The 17,724-nt window shown below is 45.4% G+C and overlaps 1 protein-coding gene across 2 annotated transcripts in view; it reads right to left on the bottom strand.

Moving 5' to 3' along the window:
* The window catches only part of ARMC3 (armadillo repeat containing 3), a 101,666-nt gene that overhangs the window by 10,717 nt on the left and 73,225 nt on the right, over positions 1-17,724 (bottom strand). Inside the window, exon 16 of one of the 2 annotated variants that reach the window (XM_084860479.1) lies at positions 9,886-9,963. The exons of the other annotated variant lie outside the window; for it this stretch is intronic. Within the exon in view, the coding sequence (XP_084716605.1) occupies positions 9,886-9,963 (78 nt within the window). The remainder of the gene's footprint in view (positions 1-9,885; positions 9,964-17,724) is intronic. 2 annotated transcript variants of the gene reach the window in all.

The following is a 17,724-nucleotide window of genomic DNA, read 5'->3' as shown; positions in this document are numbered from 1 at the left end:
TATGTCCAGCCGGATTTTCATATGCACAGCAGCTGAGGGCTGGCGGTCGGGGAGGGGGAGTGGCTGTTATCCACTGGGAGTCCTTGGTCTTCACCAGACCCCCTCTCCGGGAGACCAAGATTGCTGAGTGCATGTACTGGAGGTTGGGACCAAAGGGCAGTCTGGGGATTCTGCTCGTGTACCTCCCACCCTGCTGCACGACTGACTCCCTGGCCAAGGTACTTGAGGTGGTCTCTGATGTGCGTGTGCAGTCCTCTAACTTATTGGTGTTGGGGGACTTCAGTGTACATTCAGAGGCCATCCTCATGAGGGCACCTCGGGACTTCATGGAGACCATGGCTTCCTGACAGCTGCACCCTATTCCAACTGGGCCCACCCATGTAGCCGGTCATACACTAGACCTTGTGTTTGTTTCTGGAGAAGCGGGGAGTGATCTGGAAGTCAGGGGCTTATCCACCACCCCCTTGTCATGGTCACATCACTATCTGGTGACGTTGGACTTCTTGGTTCCACAACCCCTCCACAGGGATGGGGGACCCATTAAAATGGTCCGCCCCAGGCATCTTATGGATCCAAATGGATTCCTGAACGTGCTTGGGGATTCTCTGGAGCATGCCAACGGCCACTCAGTCGAGACCCTGGTGGGTGGGTGGAATGTCGCAATCACTGGGGCATTAGATCGGGAGGCTCCAAAACACCTTCTCCCCCTGAACAGGGCTAGGACTGCACCATGGTTCAATACATGGTTACAAGCTCTGAAAGAGGAGGTGAGACAGCTAGAGTGCCGGTGGCAGACGTCTCGCTCCAAAGATGATCAGACACGGGCTAGAGCTGTATCTTCAGCCTATCACGTGGTGGTGAAGGCAGCAAAAAAGGAATATTATGCTGCCTCTATCGCATCTGCAGAGTGCTGTCCCAGGAGGCTGTTCCAAGTGGTTTGGAGCCTGGTTGATCCAGTTGCTCCGGAACTGCTGGAGCATTCTAAGGCCTCCTGTGATGCCTTGGCAAGGAACTTTGCGGATAAAATTGATCGGGTTAGCAGTGTTATTCCGTGCACTGTGGATACAGTTAGCAAGCAAGAGGCAGTCTGGGGCAAACCAGTTTTGTGGGATCGGTTCCAGCTTCTTCCTTCTGATGAAGAGGACAAGGTGCTTTCATCTGTACGGCTGACCACCTGCTTACTTGATTCTTGCCCATCTTGGCTCATTATGAGCTGCAGAGAGAGGGTGGGTGAGGGGATCAAGGTGGTGGTGAACACCCCCCTTGAGGAGGGATTGATCCCATCAGCAATCAAGGAGGCAGTGATAACACCCCTTTAAAAAAAGCCCTCCTTGGATCCCCATGTTTTGAACAACTTTCGCCCAATTTTGAATCTGTCATTTTTGGGCAAGGTGATTGAGCGGGGTGGTGGCGATGCAGTTGAAGGCACACTTGGAAGAAGCTGATTTCTAGATCCATTTCAATTGGGCTTCAGGCCTGGGCATGAGACAGAAACAGCCTTGGTTGCCTTGGTGGATGATATGAGGAGGGCTTTGGATGGGGGCGAATGCTCCTTCCTTGTTCTCCTCGACCTCTCAGCGGCTTTTGATACCGTTGACCACGGTATCCTTCTGGACCACTTGGAGGGGTTGGGCATTGGAGACACCGTATTACGGTGGTTCTGGTCCTTTCTCTCCAGCAGGCACCAGAGGGTAGCAGTGGGAGAGGAGATTTTGGACCCATGGCCGCTCACTTGTGAGGTGCCACAGGATTCCATCCTCTCCCCGATGCTATTTAACAACTATGTGAAGCCACTGGGGGCTATCATCAGGAGGTTTGGGGTGTGGTGTCATCAATATGCGGATGACACACAGCTCTCTCATTTAAATCTTCACCAAGGTTGGCCATAGAATCCTTGTCCAAATGTCTGGAGATGGTGAATGGCTCGATGGGGAGGAATAAGCTGAAGCTGAATCCTGACAAGACCAAGGTACTTTTGGTGGGAGACAAGAGGAGATTGGGGGATGTTGACCTGGTGTTGAATGGGGTACGGCTACCCTTGAAAGACCAGGTCTGCAGCCTGGGGGTCATTTTAGACTCCCAGCTATACATGGAGGCTCAGGTGCCAGCTGTGAGCTGGAGAGCGCTGTATCAACTCCATCTGATACAGCGGCTGCTCCCCTACCTTCCCGACCATCTGCTCCCATCAGTAGTACATGCCCCGGTCTCCTCTCGTTTAGACTACTGTAATGTGCTCTACGTGGGGTTACCCTTGAAGACGGTTCGGAAACTGCAGCTGGTACAGAACGCGGCGGCTCGCCTGATTAAAGGCAGCCGCCAGTGTGATCGCATCACTCTGGTGCTGAAGGAGTTGCACTGGTTACCAGTTGTTTTCCAAATTCAAGGTGTTGGTTTTGACCTTTAAAACCTATATGGTTTTAATATACCCTCTCAAGGAGTGCCTCCAGCAGCACCAGACAGGCCGCTTAATGAGATCAGCCTCGGATGGCCTTCTCTCTCTTCCATCAGCCAGGACAGCTACGCTGGTGAGGATGAGGGAGAGGGCCTTCTCTGTGGTGGCCCCCACTCTGTGGAATTCCCACCCTAGGAACCCCGCCATGCCCCTTCTTTAATTAGCTTCTGCCACACATTAAAAACGTGGTTGTTCAAGCAGGCTTTTGGGGTGGGTTAGGGTATTTTTAGAAATATGTTTTAATGTAAAATTTTATTGTTTTAAAACTGTTTGTATTGATGTACATCGCCCAGAGTGGCTGGGTGACCGGCCAAAAGAAAATAAATAAATAAGCAAGCAAGCAAGCAAGCAAGCTAGCTAGCTGCTTTAAAGGCTTGTAGGTGAAAAATGTGACCTATATATATTAAAATAAATTCACAGTGCTGTTCACAAAAACCAGCAAACATGAATCCACCAGACATGCAAGTAGTCCCAAGCATCTTTGGAACACACCTCATGTGGCAAGATCTCATTGTCAGCTGGGTGATATAATGGATAGAGCCAGAAGTAATTCCCATGATTATAGCAGCTGGAAAAAATGCAGCCAATTTCACAAACACTGGTGCCAGCTATATCCATCTACCATATGAGTCACATGTTTGTCTATGTGATCATGAGCACATGTATCGCCAGAGATGTTTGGAATCTGTTCACATATAGTGTTGACAGTTAAGTGAAGAATGGGGACCTCAGTAATAGGGTAAAATTATGTGTGAACCACACCTATGATAGATATATTATAGGTACTGCATTCAATGTGGCTGGTGTTAATAATATTCACAAATTTAAGAAAGACCATATTGGGAGTCTACAGTTGTGATTTACTTGTGTTTAACCATGAAAATGCCCAATATGTTTCCACAAACAGTACTTTTGCAAATAAGGTTAATTTGTGGTACTGTACCCTTTGGGAAACTGTAGCACTCTGGAAACCCTAGAATATGAGGTTTTTATTGTACTGGTGGAACAAGTACTATAAGTATGGCAATAAGGGAACTGAAGTGGATCCTGCATAATCCTAATCATTTAAGAACAATAATATTCACATGAATGCAATAGTTTTCCTTTTAAAAAGCTAAATAGCTGGAAACTTAAAAGCAAGCAACCCCAACCCCCAAAAAACAAAAATCACAAACTCAACAACAAAGGAATCAAGAAAGCTGTTGAGCTGAGTTAATGCAAAATAAGCTGCTCCAAAGCCACCCACCATAATAGCACACGACAAGATCTGTTTCTCGGGGCAGCCTGCACTCCCTCTTCCACTAGATTTAGGGTTTCAGCCATGCTAGTGAGCTCAGTGTGGATCTCCTATATCTAGCCAAAATGAGGATTTAGTCCTACATAAATTTCTGGATGCTGTACTTTCTACGTAACTGTTATATGCACATTGATGGAGAGACCTTAATGACCACAAATATCAGGAACAATATATGGTAAAGTTAGCTTTTATATACACTGTCAGTGCTATTTGCCCATACAACTACTCTAGTATATGCTAAATCAAACAAACTGGTATCTCGGAGTAAAAACATTAATATAAATGCACAGCAATATTTGAAAGAAGTTGAAACAACTGACATCTGCCCAGCTGAATGGCTGTAAAAGAAAAGGGCCAAATTCTGGGTTTAATTGAGTGAGTGGTCAGAGAATACAGCCAGCTATTTCTACATGTAAGCCAGATGTGCCATGGTAATATTTAAAGCACTTAACAGGTGGTCTGAATGCACCCAGAATTTGCATCTTCCCAACGGTGTAGTAATACAATGGCACACCTGAAATAAGACAAACACATATATGGAGCATGGACCAGGTTTAACTTTGTTTTGCTGTGTTATTTAATTACTAAGATGGTATAAATGAAAAAAAATCTTGATGTAACTCCAGATAGTTTAGCAACTGGCTGTTGCAGAAAAGACTGCTCTGAGCATTTTTCAGAGATGAAACTTTTCAGTTATACATTGTGTCACGATTAGGGATGTACGAAAATCACTTACCTTTCGGGGATTATGCTGATGGTGCGGGGGGAGGCGCTCCGTTCCTCCCCCCCCTGGAATCCTGGCCGGCCGGCTGTGCTCCGCAGCGATTCTGAGGAGCCGCTGGCCAGTTCTGCCAGCAGCCGGACATCCGGCCGCTGGCTAGCAGGGACACAAATGGCGGCGGCCGTAGCTGCCGCCGTTTGCGTCCCTGCAGTCAGCCGTGATAGGCTACGTAAATCTTTACGTAGCCTATCACGGCTGATTAAAAAAAAAAAGCGCATACGCAAATGGCGGCACCCATGGCCGCCGCCATTTACGTTCCTTATTTTGGCACGTCTTAGTCTACGTAAACATTTACGCAGACTAAGACGGAGAAAATAAGGGGAACGCAAATAGCGTAGTGTCTACGCTATTTGCGTTCCCCTTATTTTCGCCGTCTTAGTCTACGTAAATGTTTATGTAGACTAAGACGTGCCAAAATAAGGAACGTAAATGGCGGCGGCCATGGGTGCCGCCATTTGCGTATGCGCATTTTTTTTTTTTAATCAGCCGTGATAGGCTACGTAAAGATTTATGTAGCCTATCACGGTGTTTTTTTTAAATCTAGCCGTGATAGGCTACATAAATCTTTACGTAGCCTATCATGTTTGTTTGTTTGTTTGTTTAAACTGGAAATGGCGGTGGCGGCCACCGGTCAGAAGACCGGCCGCCGCCGAGCCGCCGCCAGAGCCACCGCCGGAGCCGCCGCCGCCAGGAAGATCCGCCCCAGGTAAGTCCCGTCACGGGGGGGTGGCAGGCCATTCCACCACCGATTTCGGGGGGCCGAATGCGCTGGCATTCGGCCTCCCTGAGATCCGTGGCGGAACTTTCGTACATCCCTAGTCACGATGAACAAGCAGAAACATGCATTAATGAAGAGCTGTGTGCACAACTCAGCTCTGTGTATCATGGATGGATTGTTCCCCGTAATTGGAAAGTTGGGTACTTACCAGGAAGTTCCATTCCGATTTGGTGCACAGGAGACGTCCATCATGGGTTAACTCCACCCACTGCCCAGGGCAGGCAAGGAACATGAGACCAAGCTTTTTGCCTTGGTCCTGGCCTTTGTGGCAACTCCCAGCCAGTTCTTTTCTAGCCGAGCTTTTAGATAGAGCACCGATTGAGGAGCCAGAAACAAAGAAGGAAGAAAATGTAGGGACACCTGAAGAGTCAGAACAAAACCCCCCATCTCTTGGGGGTTGGGGCACTCCCTTTGGAAAAAACAAATAATGAGTGTGCTCAGCCTGCCACAGGGTGCAGTATGGATGTTTCCTGTGCAGTGCATCGGAATGGAACTTCACGGTAAGTATGGTGTGAGGAGACATCCATCCTAGGTTGTACAAAAGCTACTATTCCAATGTGGTGGGCCCTAAAGCAGGCTGAACCTAAGTTTGAGGGAGAACCTGTTGTAATATTCTATGTCTGAAGACTGTTTCAGGTGAAGCATATTTGTTAAGTTTATAATGCCTAACGAATGTGTGATGTGAGGACCAATTAGCTGCCCTGCAGATCTCCACTAAAGGAATGATAGCAAAGAAAAACCACTGAGGCAGCCATGGCCTTGGTGGAGTGTGCTGTGGCATGTGGAGGTTTAGTGAGTTTTTTAACCTCATAGGCTGCAAATAGACATGCATTGAACCATCTAGATTGGTCATATGGGAGGAATTCTTTTCCAGTCCAGTAGCATGGAAACAAACAAGGAACTGGAATGTCAAAGATCATCAGTTATTTTAAGGTAGTTTTTGCTGGCCCTCCTAACAACTGGGGTGTGCCAGACCAGCTCAGAAGGGTGAGAGGGATTATGGCAGAAGGAAGGGAGAATTTGCTCTTGCATTCTGTGCAAAACAGTGTTAATTATGGGAATAAAGGAAGGGTCCAGCTGAAGAGTGATGGAGTCCTGCTAGAATGAACAGAGGTAATCCCTCATGCAGAGTGCAGCTAGTTCCAAGACCTTCTGGCTGATGTTATAGACAAGGAATAACACCTTGAGAGAAAATTTTGTGAGGAAGTTCTCAGCAGCTGAATAGGGGAACTGGTAAAAGCTTTTAGTATCATGTGCAGACTCCAAGTTGGGAAGTGGTGTACAACTGGAAGACATAGCAGTGTCACTCCTCTGAGGAATTGCTGGAGGTGCAGGTGGGAACCAAGTAGCTTGTGGCATGGCCTAGAGAGAACAGAAGAAAGCTGTAGGTTGTCTGTGAAATATGTTCAGTCTGAGTCCCATGTCTAGCTGTGTTTGGAGGGATAGAAGCAATTAGTTGATTCCTGTTGTTTTACAGTCTAGACACTTCCTTCTACACCAGTGCAAAAGAACCGTTCAAGTTATTTCATATATTCAGGGAGCAATCCTGTGCAGATTGACAGTTGCCTCCGACCCCGGAGGTGACTGCCTATCCACTGCAGGGCAGGAGGAGTGGTGAGGAGCAGATGTCTTCCACACTCCCGGTGCCCTGCTTTTACGGCTAGACAGCCGATTTTGAGGGGTGGCTGGAAAACACATAGGAAGTGTCGTACCGGCACTTCCGACCTCTGTGCCCCAGCCCGCCCCCAGGAACGCCCCGTTTTCCCCACTCTGTGCTGCTCTTCTGAGCATGGAGCTGATCCATGCTGCCTATGAGGCAGTGTGGGAGGGGGTGGAGGTCAGTTCTCTGGCTCCGAGGTTGGTTCCCAGGAACCGACCAATTCTATGGCCATCTAGCCACTGACTAGTGGCCATAGGATTGTGCCCTCAGTAGGTTGATGGAGGACCACAGGATGTTAGTTACCTCAGCAGAGCAGCTTAGTGAGTGGAAGGAGCTGAACTCAGTATTCAAGTAGCTACAGCCAGTCTGGGTCCAAATGCCAGACCAATCCTTGTGTGAGGTTGGTCCTCAAGGGAAGGAACTATGGGTTTGTCTGCGCTAGCTGAAGGATTTCAGAGTACAATGCCCTCCAGACCCTGTCCTGAAATGCTAGAGGAGAGAATATACAGAGCCTGCCTTTCGACCAGGGGGAGTGGAATGCATCTGTGGCCTCCGCTGATGGAGCCAGGTATCTGGAGAAGAAGTGTTGTTGAGAGGGTGGTGGTCCAGCTAGTTGTTGAGACAGAAGGAAAGGAGGTCCACCTGGAGTAGGTCGAAATGATGGCAGAGCTGCTGAAAGACGGTCATTTCCAGAGATCATCCCCTACGATCAAGACATTGTCTGCTTGGATGGTTGGCCTCTGTATTGAGAGTCACCTGAATGTGTGGTGCAATAATGGATGGGATGTTGCGTTCTACCGATAGGATGAAGGAGGAGGTCTCTTTGTGTAGGGATTTTGTTCCTCCCTGACAATTTAAGGGCTAAGGCTGTTGTGTTGTCTGTTCTGACTAAAAATGGGCAGGGCCTATGTGTTAAGCAAAATGTTTGATGGGGAGGTGAATTGCTCGGAGCTCCAACCAGTTTATACTGTGGTGCTTCACTTCAGGAGGCCAGAGATCCTGGAGACAATGAGCTGACAATGAGCCCCCCACCCCTTCAGGCTGGCATCTGTCACCACAATTACGCGATGTGGCTCTTGAATGGGTGTGCCCTTTGATGTGTGTCATGGCGCTTTCCACTAGAGCAGGGATATTCTGACTGAGTGAGGTGTGGTGCTCCTGATGTGGCACCTGTGAATTATTTTGGTTTGAAATGGAAGGAGGAGCCTGAAGGGGTCTGGAGTGTGATCTGGCCCATGTCAGGATCCCTAGGCTAGAGAAACTGGAACAAGCTTGGACCCTGGCAGAGGCAAGGAATGAACTGGGTGGGAGGAGCCACAGAAGCCAGGACCAAGGCAAAAGTCTGGTCACATGTTCCTTGCCTGTCCTGGGTAGTGAGAGGAGTTAACCCATGATGGATGTCTCATTGTGCTGGATGGGAATAACCACTGTTCTCCAATGGAGGAGGCACATTTATTTGTTTAAGCAGACAGAGACCTCTTCTTGACACATGCTGCTGACACATGCTACACACAGACCCATTTCAATCTGGGTTTCATCCTGGTTATGGGACTGAATCAGCCTCCGTCGCCTTGATGGATGACCTTTATCAGGAGAGGGACAGGGGGAGTGCAACCCTGTTAATTCTGCTTGATCTCTCATCGGCTTTTGATACCATTGGCCATGGTATCCTCCTGGATCGACTCCATGGGATGGGTATCAGAGGCACTGTGTTACAGTGGTTCTGGTCCTACCTGCGGGGCCAATTTCAGAGAGTAACATTGGGTGACTATTCCTCGACCCCTTGGCAATCGAGCTATGGGGTGCCGCAGGTTACCATCTTGTCCCCAATGTTATTTAACATCTATATGAAGCCACTGGGAGTGGTCATTAGGGGATTTGGAGCCAGGTGTCATCAGTATGCTGATGACACACAGCTCTGTCTGCCTGTGACATCTGAATCAGGAGAGGCTGTGCACGTACTTTCTTTACTGTTTTAGGACAACAGAGGATAGGGATATGATCGAGGCTTTTGCTAAATTCTTTTTGAATGCTATGAGAATAAGATCTCTTCAGAATTGATTTTACTGTATATTCCCTAAATGTGTTTGTAGACTCTTTGTATTTTTGTATGTTCAAAGTCTGGTCAGTGACTGTAATAAAGATGATGATGATGTGCAAGTACTGCACCAGTGCCTGAACTCAGTAAAGGGCTGGATGAGGGCCAATAAACTGAAACTGAATCCTGGCAAGACAGAAGCCCTGTGGGCGAGTAGTTCCTGAGTCCAGGAGAGAGGCTCATTGCCAGTTCTGGATGGGTTGCACTCCCTCTCAAAGATCAGGTCCATGGTTTGGGGGTACTCCTAGATCCATCACTGTCGCTGGAAGCCCAAGTGGCCATGGCGGCTCAGAGTGCATTTACTGGCTTTGTCTGGTTCGCCAACTATGGCCTCTCCTGGGCAGGGATAGTTTGGCCACAGTGGTACAGGCACTAGTAACCTCAAGACTGGATTACTGCAATGGGCTCCTTGGGCCACTTGAAACATGATAAATTTCCTACCCAGATAGCACATTTGCTTAGGGGAAAAAATGCAAATGCATGTGAACTCTGGTCACTGCTTGGCATCAGAATCATAGCAAGAAAAGGTAGCACAAAACATCTTGAAGACTTACCCAGATATATGTTTGATTTAGAAATAGTTGCATTTATTATGTGTAATTGAAATAATCACATATGCTTTCCCTGTTTACGCCTGCCTTCATTGTCTTCCCTTTCCTCTGTTTCCTTGTGTCTGTTTTTATTTGTAATCCCCTTGGGGCAGGGATCTGACACACATGGTCTTTGTAAAGCACCAAGTACACTGATGGTGCAATAAAAATAATACTCTGCTATTTTATTTTATTTTTGTAGTTTAGTTTTAAATAAGAATACAGATACCTTGATCCTTTCTCTCTATTGCCTCCTTTACTGATTGAAGAAGACCGTCCTGGAGAGTCTGGTTTTTCCTCCAATGAGCTATCAAAATTACAAAGTAATTTTCCATTTCTCTCTGACTTATGTAAGGCATAGGAATTCTTAGGGGGCTGTGCAGATATCCCATACAGGGCAATGGAAATTATGTTTTCAGGTTCCTCCCAACCAAAACCAAAGGAAAAATAAAATTATGTGGTTTGTTATGAAACACTCCCTTTGCACCCCAATGAAATATTGAATATAAGCCAGCTTCCATTCCTTAATAGTTTAATTCCCTTGACTTCCTCCAGTGTGTTATGTGTATATGGCTCATCCAGACATCATTCTTAATCAGTTCACTCCCATATGTTTATCAAGTACCATCATTATTATGTAAACTAATAGAGACCACAATGTTTCTACAGTTTTTCATGGTGGCATAAAAAACACTGCACCTCTGAAAATGATTGGTAGAGGGCAAAAGCTCATCACCCACCAAAGACCCTTAGTGCAACAGAGTCCTTGCTGGGGGTGGGCATTTGCCCCTCACCAGTGAGTTTGGGGGATGCAGCCTTTCTTTTCTCCATGCAATCCAACAGAGTAATTGCAGAGAAAATAGTATTTTTAAAATGGTTGCTCCAATGAATTCACTCTTCCCTGCCACATGGGTATGACATGCTCACTAGTTGCCACATAGAAGGATGTACACAAAGGTTCCCACCAAAGGCAAATTGCAATTCCGTTTGTAGCTTACAGTGGAAAAGCAATGATTCATAGTGCTAAGAGCCTCCTCACTGGAAGCACTGTTGCCATCTTTTCTTCTTTGTACAAAAACACTAGGATTCCGATTTTGAAGAGGAGCCAGAAGGAATCCCTTGATTTTAGTGAATATTATTTGTTATTTGCTCCCATGGTCCAAAGGTAGATGATCCAGTAACCTTACCTAAGATAAGCAGATCTGGCCCTGGGAGTCTTTAAGTATGCTGCCTTGGGCTCCAGGGAGGAAAGGTGAGATATAAACGAATAAGAATAATGAGGAGGAGGAGGAGGATCAAAGTGAAAAATGTCTTGCTTTAGATCAACCTTGCCCAATGTGGTGCCCTCCAGATCTTTTGTAGTACATCTCCCATCAGCTCCAGCTAGCACAGCCAATGATCAGGGATGATGAGGGTTGTAGTCCAGAACAACTGGGGAGTACCAGGCTGGGGAAGGGTGCTTCAGATGACAAGGAATGCATTCAAGGTAGCCAACCACTAGTAAACTCTCATATTGGCAATAAACTCCCTGATGATAAATGTTTCCTCCTTACACTCTCATTCTCCCATTTCTTAAAGACCAGCTAACCAAAATGGAAAAAGGGGAAAGCAGTAACTTAATAGCAGCAGCATCAGACAAAATCCTTATTTAAAATGGGTTGGGTCCACAATATGTTAGTTGCACTTAGGTCCCATTGAAATCAGTGTGAAAGTGCAGTCCTATAATGTCTATGCAGGAGTAAACCCCATTTAGTTCAATGGAACTTACTTTCAGGTAAATGTGTATAAGACTGCACCTTTAGTCGTCACTAACAAGTCCTATTGATTTCAATGGGAACTAAGCACAACTAACTTAGTCTGGATCCAACCCTCTTAATTTGTTGTTGTTGTTCAGTCGTTAAGTCGTGTCCGACTCTTCGTGGCCCCATGGACCATAGCACGCCAGGCCTTTCTGTCCTCCGTTCTCTCCCAGAGTTGACCTTACATTCCAGGTTCCTAAACAGTATTGTTCTTTACAGCATTGGATTTTCTTTTCACCACCAGACACATCCGCAGCTGAGGGTCCTTTCGGCTTTGGCCCAGCCGCTTCACTCTTTCTGGTGCTACTTGGAAATACCCTCTGCTCTTCCCCAGTAGTATATTGGACACCTGCTCTGACCTGAAGGGCTCATCTTCTGGCATCATATCTTTTAGCCTTGTGATACGTTCCATGGGGTTTTCTTGGCAAGAATACTGGTTGTTGTTGTTCAGTCTTTAACTCGTGTCTGACTCTTCGTGACCCCATGGACCATAACACGCCAGGCCTTCCTGTCCTCCGCTCTCTCCCGGAGCGTGCTCAAGTCCATATTCATTGCATCGGTGATGCTATCTAGCCATCTCATCCTCTGCCATCCCCTTCTCCTTTTGCCTTCAATCTTTCCCAGCATCAGGGTCTTTTCAAGGGAGTTTTCTCATTGCATTAGGTGGCCAAAATATTTGAGCTTCAGCTTCAGTATCTGTCCTTCCAATGAGCACTCAGGGTTGATTTCCTTTAGGATGGACTGATTTGACTTCCTTGCAGTCCAGGGGACTCGTAAGAGTCTTCTCCAGCACCACAGTTCGAAAGCATCAATTCTTCGGCGCTCAGCCTTCCTTATAGTCCAGCTCTCACAGCCATACGTTACTACTGGGAAAACCATAGCTTTGATTAGACGGACCTCTGTCGGCAAGGTGATGTCTCGGCTTCTTACTATGCTGTCTAGGTGTGCCATAGCTTTCCTCCCAAGGAGCAAGCGTCTTTTAATTTCATGGCTAAGTCACTGTCTGCAGTGATCTTGGAGCTCAAGAAAATAAAATCTGTCACTGCTTCCATTTCTTCCCCTTCTATATGACAGGAAGTGATGGGGCCAGATGCCATGATCTTAGTTTTTTGAATGTTGTGTTTCAAACCAGCTTTTGCACTCTCCACTTTCACCCTGAACAAGAGGCTCTTTAGATCCTCTTCGCTTTCTGCCATTAGGGTGGTATCGTCTACGTATCTGAGGTTGTTGATAATTCTCCTGGCAATCTTAATTCCGACCTGTGATTCATCCAACCCGACATTTCTCATGATGTACTCTGCATATAAATTAAATAAGCAGGGCGACAATATGCAGCCTTGTCGTACTCCTTTCCCAATTTTGAACCAATCGGTTGTTCCATGTCCGGTTCTTACTGTTGCTTCTTGACCCTCATACAGGTTTCTCAGGAGACAGGTAAGGTGGTCTGGTACTCCCATCTCTTTAAGAATTTGCCACAGTTTGTTGTGATCCACACAATCAAAGGCTTTAACGTAGTCAATGAAGCAGAAATACATGTTTTTCTGGAATTCTCTTGCTTTCTCCACGATCCAGCGAATGTTGGCGATTTGATCTCTAGTTCCTCTGCCTCTTCGAAACCCCGCTTGTACTTCTGGTAATTCTCGGTTCACATGCTGCTGAAGCCTAGCTTGTAGGATTTTGAGCATCACCTTGCTGGCATGTGAAATGAGCGCAATTGAGCGGTAGTTTGAACACTCTTTGGCATTGCCCTTCTTTGGAACTGGAATGTAAACTGAACTTTTCCAGTCTTGTGGCCACTGTTGAGTGTTCCAAATGTGTTGGCATATTGAGTGCAGCACTTTAACAGCATCATCTTTTAGGATTTTAAATAGCTCAGCTGGAATACTGTCATCTCCGCTAGCTTTGTTGTTAGTAATGCTTCCTAAGGCCCACTTGACTTCACTCTCTAGGATGTCCGGCTCAAGTTCAGTGACCACACTATCATGGCTATCAGGGACATTAAGATCTTTCCTGTATAGTTCTTCTGTGTATTCCTAAGGCCCACTTGACTTGAGAGCCAGTGTGGTGTAGTGGCTAGAGTGTTGGGCTAGGAGCCAGGAGATCTGGGTTCTAGTCCTCACTCAGCCATGGAAGCTCACTGGGTGACTTTGGGCCAGTCACAGACTCTCAGCCCAACCCACCTCACAGGGTTGTTGTTGTGAGGATAAAATGGAGAGGAGGAGGATAATGTAAGCCACCCTGGGTTCCTTGCAAGAGGAAAAAAGGTGGGATATAAATGCAATAAATAAATAAATAAATATTATTTCCACCTCTTCTTAATCTCATCTGCTTCTGTTAGGTCCCTGACTTATTTGTCCTTTATCATGCCCGTCTTTGCATAAAACGTTCCCTTGAGATCTCCGATTTTCTTGAAAAGATCTCTAGTCTTTCCCATTCTATTGTTTTCCTCGATTTCTTTGCATTGTTCATTTAAGAAGGCCTTCTTGTCTCTCGTTGTTCTCTGGAACTCTGCGTTCAGTTGGATATATCTTCCCCTTTCTCCCTTGCTTTTCGCTTCCCTTCTTTCCTCAGCTACTTGTAAAGCCTCATCAGACAGCCACTTTGCTTTCTTGCATTTCTTTTTCTTTGGGATGGATTTCGTTGCTGCCTCCTGAACAATGTTATGGACCTCCATCCATAGTTCCTCAAGCACTCTGTCTATCAGGTCTAATCCCTTAAATCTATTCCTCACCTCCACTGTATATTCATCAGGGATATGATTTAGGTCATACCTGAATGGTTTAGTTGTTTTCCCTACGTTCTTCAATTTAAGCTGAAATTTTGCAATAAGAAGCTCATGATCTGAGCCACAGTCAGCTCCAGGTCTTGTTTTTACTGACTGTATAGAGCTTCTCCATCTTTGGCTGCAAAGGACATAATCAATCTGATTTTGATATTGACCATCTGGTGATGTCCATGTGTCGAGTCGCCTCTTGTGCTGTCGGAAAAGAGTGTTTGCTATGATCAGCGTGTTCTCTTGGAAAAACTCTATTAGCCTTTGTCCTGCTTCATTTTGTACCCCAAGGCCATGCTTGCCTGTTATCCCAGTGATTTCTTGACTTCCTACTTTAGCATTCCAATCCCCTATAATGAAGAGGACATCTTTTTTTGGTGTTAGTTCTAGAAGGTGTTGTAGGTCTTCATAGAACCGATCAACCTCAGCTTCTTTGGCCTCAGTGGTTGGGGCATAGACTTGAATTACTGTGATGTTGAATGGGTTGCCTTGGATTCGTACTGAGATCATTCTATTGTTTTTGAGATTGTACCCCAGTACTGCTTTTCCCACCCTTTTCTTGACTATGAGTGCTACTCCATTTCTTCTAAGGAATTCTTGCCCACAGTAGTAGATATAATGGTCACCTGAATTAAATTCGCCCATGCCTGTCCATTTTAGTTCGCTGATTCCCAAGATGTCGATGTTCAAACTTGCCATCTCATGTTTGACCACCTCCAGCTTACCTTGATTCATTGATCTGACATTCCAGGTTCCTAAACAATATTGTTCTTTACAGCATCGGACTTTCTTTTCACCACCAGACACATCTACAGCTGAGTGTCCTTTCGTCTTTGGCCCAGCCGCTTCACTCTTTCTGGCGCTACTTGGAAATTCCCTCTGCTCTTCCCCAGTAGTATATTGGACACCTTCCGACCTGAAGGGCTCATCTTCCGGCGTCATATCTTTTAGCCTTGTCATACATTCCATGGTGTTTTCTTGGCAAGAATACTGGAGTGGGTTGCCATTTCCTTCTGCAGTGGACCACATTTTGTCAGAACTCTCTGCCATGACCTGTCCGTCTTGGGTGGCCCTGCACGGCATAGCTTATGGCTTCACTGAGTTACGCAAGCCCCTTCACCACAACAAGGCAGTGATCCATGAAGGGGAAGAATACTGGAGTGGGTTGCCATTTCCTTCTCCAGTGGACCACATTTTGTCAGAACTCTCCTCCATGACCTGTCCATCTTGGGTGGCCCTGCACAGCATAGCTTATGGCTTCACTGAGTTACGCAAGCCCCTTCACCACAACAAGGCAGTGATCCATGAAGGGGCCTCTTAATTTACTGGACATTAAACACACACACACACACACACACACACACACAGGCATTGTACAAGAGGACAGAAGTGCCCAGTCAGCAGATATCAAAACCAGATGTGACTGGCAATAAAATGCAGAGATAAAAGTTTTTGTAAGAATGGCAAATAAATTTCATTTCATGCTTGAATGCAGATCTGCATCAGGGGAAAATATACATGACTGTTGATGGCATTATTATTCACAGTTCTTTTATTATACTGTATATTATTGTATATCAATCAAGTTTGGGAGATGTCTTAAGTGATTACATTAGAGTGGGGGAAAGAAAGGAGGGCTGCCTCTGCAGCAGCAAGAAACCACAGTGGGAGTGGGGGAGCCACAGGTATTGTTAAATATTCATTGGGGAATTAGATGTAAGTGTGATTGCTGTCCTAAGCCAACCTTCTCCAACACACCTGGTGCCTTCCAGATGTTGGACTACAACTCCCATTTCCCCAGACAGCATGGCCATGCTAGCTTTCTTGTCTTCTCCATCCTTCTGGATGAATGCAAGACCCTCTAAAGAATGCCAATGAGGGATCCTGATGTAAGTGTGATTGCTGTCCTAACTCACTCAGTGTAGAGTTTAGGCAGACCAGATTTCTGGTTCCTGATTTGCTTTCATGTTCATATATACTCACTACTTTCTTTCCCCATCATTGTTTTTATCTGTACTTAATAAACGTTCTTAACTGGACTATCGGGCTGGATTGAATCCCTATTTACACCTTCAAGGTTTGGTTTGTTGTCCGCCATGCCACCTAGACCATTTCAGTTTCATGGCCATGCTGTCTGGAGATGATGGTAATTGTAGTCCAAGACATCTGGAGGGCACCAGGATGGGAAAGACCGTCGTATGCATTTGGTCGTCATTATATGTGGGTTCGCAGATCTCGTTTATACTGTTGCATACAATCTGAAAATGTATAATTTCCTCTGCTTAATACAGATATATAATGAATGTGTTTTTCAGATGTTGTAAGTAGATAATACTAATCAGGGTAATTAACTGTTACTATTAATGTTTTTATGGTTGTTGTTTTAAAATGTATAACACAACATACATAGTTTATTTTGGAGTTTACCATTTTAAGGGTTTGCCACAGGATCTACTCTGTATGAGACTGATTTGAGACTACTGTATCAATCCCTGTTGATAAACACAATTGATGTGTTATCTAGAACTGTGGAGTACTTTTAAAACTTGCAATTTCATTGTAGAATTCTTCAGAGTCCATTTATAAGGTTTTTTTTTCTTTTTATGAGATGGTCTACATATGTTTTGTGTTGCTTCTTTTAATTATGATTTTAAAAGTGATTTTTGATGTTTGTTTGAATCATTTATCTGTTTCTACAATACGATATTTCTATTCATAAGTAATACACTGTTTTATACATTTTGCCCCTGAGAATGAGCACAGGCTGAAAATGTATAATGCATACAAGCCGAAAATTGCCCAGTAAATAGGTGACAGTGCCTGCAGCTTTTCTTTACAGTGATGACATTAACATGTAGAATTTTATTTTTGATCTCTATCAATAAAAAATGAATCTTTATGAAGGTGACACATGAGCACGAATGAAGTCCAGGTAGAAAATAATACTAGCTAATCCTAGGGGCATCCTTTTTTCTTTTCTTTTCTTTTTTTGAAAGACCTCTGTTTAAAAAAGGCTTCCCTTTTAATTAAGAGGCAATTAAAAGAGAAGATGGTCAAGGATGGCCAAATCCAAAGGAAGTATATCTCTCACAAAGTGACCTTATGTACATTAGAAACTGAAGTGTACACAAACCCTGAGGGTTAAACTAGATGTGACATCAGCCTATCTTTGAATCCTGTAATTGGGATCCTCCCTGCCACCTTTTAAACTCACAACTGCTGTGTGTGTGTGTGTTTGTGTGTGTGTGTGAGAGAGAGAGAGACAGAGAGAGAGAGACAGAGAGAGACAGAGAGACAGAGACAGAGAGAGAGAATCCAAGGTGGGGTGGGGTTAAAAAAAGTCCCCCCACACACTTTTTTCCTGCCAAAAATCCTTTTCTAAAGCTGCTATTTGCTGCAACAGGGGAAATTGTAACTTCAGGGAGAGGATTTTCAGTGAGAAAACAGCTCAGCCATGGCCCTGATCAGACCAGGGCCCCAATGGCTGGTATGAATT

Source organism: Heloderma suspectum, chromosome 5 (assembly GCF_057233095.1).
Source record: "Heloderma suspectum isolate Gila_16-S chromosome 5, 16-S_ref, whole genome shotgun sequence".
Classification (NCBI taxonomy): domain Eukaryota; kingdom Metazoa; phylum Chordata; class Lepidosauria; order Squamata; family Helodermatidae; genus Heloderma; species Heloderma suspectum.
This window is presented reverse-complemented; position numbering and strand designations above follow the sequence as displayed.